Source organism: Austrofundulus limnaeus, unplaced genomic scaffold (assembly GCF_001266775.1).
Source record: "Austrofundulus limnaeus strain Quisiro unplaced genomic scaffold, Austrofundulus_limnaeus-1.0 Scaffold6, whole genome shotgun sequence".
NCBI lineage: Eukaryota > Metazoa > Chordata > Actinopteri > Cyprinodontiformes > Rivulidae > Austrofundulus > Austrofundulus limnaeus.
In genome coordinates this window covers 4,160,760-4,162,796 of record NW_013952408.1, presented here as the reverse complement: position 1 = coordinate 4,162,796, position 2,037 = coordinate 4,160,760, and the positions used below count along the sequence as shown (strand labels likewise).

General features: G+C 41.7%; 1 protein-coding gene across 2 annotated transcripts in view; it reads left to right on the top strand.

Annotated features, from left to right (window-relative positions):
- Positions 1–2,037, top strand: part of fam131aa (family with sequence similarity 131 member Aa) — a 10,748-nt gene that overhangs the window by 715 nt on the left and 7,996 nt on the right. Inside the window, exon 1 of one of the 2 annotated variants that reach the window (XM_014031188.1) lies at positions 850–1,152. The exons of the other annotated variant lie outside the window; for it this stretch is intronic. Coding sequence (XP_013886642.1) covers positions 1,066–1,152 — 87 coding nt within the window. The 5' untranslated portion in view covers positions 850–1,065. Of the gene's footprint in view, positions 1–849; positions 1,153–2,037 lie in introns of those variants that run through there. 2 annotated transcript variants of the gene reach the window in all.

Sequence of the window (2,037 nt, the reverse complement as noted above, 5' to 3'; positions counted from 1 at the left end):
ACACACACGCCTGAGAGTCGTCAGTAAAGCTTAGAAGCACGTGGTCAGAATGAGAAGCTCTGAAAGGAGAAGAATGGATTTCAGCTCTACAGACAGATCAGTGTTTCTGCTGCTCAGAGAAATGAATCAGTTCTGTTCTGCTTCAAGAACTTTACACTTGTGTGATTTGCTGATCTTAAAATGTACATTACTTGTGTGTGTGTGTGCGCGCGCGCGCGCACGCACGCACGCACGCACACACACAAGTAATGTACATTTTAAAATCAGCAAATCACACAAGTGTAAAGTTCTTGAAGCAGAACAGAACTGATTCATTTCTCTGAGCAGCAGAAACACTGATCTGTCTGYAGRGCTGAAWTCCATTCTTCWCCTTTCAGAGCTTCTCATTCTGACCACGTGTTTCTAAGCTTTACTGACGACTCTCAGGCGTGTGTGTGTTTTTTTCTAAGCTGAAACCCCTCTGAGGTGTGTTAACTTGTCACCTGAGCTGTAGATACTGTTTGCACCTTCACAATTCCTCCCCTCAGAGCTCCTCGCCTTCCTTTTGCACACATTTCCTGTCATGCTTGACTTCAGTGAGAGCCTTTAACCACCGTCAGAAGATTTGTTTCTTTTTTAGCAGCTTTAGGAGACAATCTGCTTAAGAATATCCGTCAAGTCATGCATGTTTGCTCATGCTGCCTGCTTGTTAAAAGCCACCCAACGTGTTCCAAATCAGCCCTGTGCTCCATCTATTGTAGCTACAGACTGAGGCTGACCCATGTTATGGTCATTAAAGGTTTTTAGAGTTCATTAGGTAATCAGTTTCAATCAACAGCTTTAAGTTGAGCAGGCTTTGGAGGAGCTCTAACCCCGGGCTGGTCCCACGCCATATGCTTGCTTTGTCAAATGGAGACCTGTCCCCCAATGGCCTCTCCTCCCTCCCTGGCCTTTCGAACCAGTTTCACCGGCTTACTGTGGCTTTAGCAGCATCTGTGCTGTAAATATAGGGCATTCCCATCTGCTTGTCTGCCCCGGTGGTTTAAAGCAGCAAACTGGAGCTGCGGTGCTCAGTTGGGWTGGTTCATGGCGCCTTGGAACCATCTCTGTGCTCCCACAATGAAGTTCAGCGTCAGGAGGAGGGAAAGAATGGAGAGGCAAGAAGAAAATGAGGTGGGAAGAGATCGTTTTAAATATGTTGCTTTTTTTTAACATTTACATGGAAGCTATAACTGTTGTAGTCCTGTGACTCATATTTGAATCATGATGCTCTACGAGTGTCTCTGTCAGAAACTGCACTGTAAAAAAATGACAGGATTGTTGTCGTTATTCCAAAGCTCAGTCTGGCTACTTAGCTTAGCACAAAAAGTTAGTAAATTTGTGTTTGCATAAATTATTTCTTTGTTGTAACAATGCTTTTAAAAAAACTGCTTCATAGAAAACTAAGGAAGTGTAATGGAAATAATACTTTTAGGTTTAAGCCAGTAATTCATGACATACTTTAATGACCTAGGTTTTCATGACGTGCTGTTTATCAGCAGATAGAGGGATTAAAGTCAGAACAACATTTGCTAACAACAGTCATTCTTAGATATCACTTGTGTTTATCTTTGTGTTTTCCCTTGAACTAGTTAGGATGAAATCTTGCTTTATTAATGACATAATGAAACGAGAAGCAGGAGCAGCAGCAGAGAGCAGAGGGACCGTCTGATGGCTCCATGTTGTTCTCTGTGTTCCTGTTGTAAATAAAACTCAGCTGATCCCACAGAGTGCCTTCATTCTTGGACCATGTATTTCTGTCTTTGTTAAATAAATATTTACATAACAAGACATGCACAAGTCTTAACCACTAAGTTGAAACAGAAATTATACATTTATTCAAAAATTAGATCCAATCTGACATCTTCTGTTTCAAATATCAATCTTCATGCCATTATACTCTCAACCATGTCGTACTGTTTACCTGTTTGGTCTCTTACAACAAATGGAATCTTAGAACCCATAGTTAGGCTCTACAACAGGGCCTACAAAATTCTTCCTGGTTGGACTCATCACTGT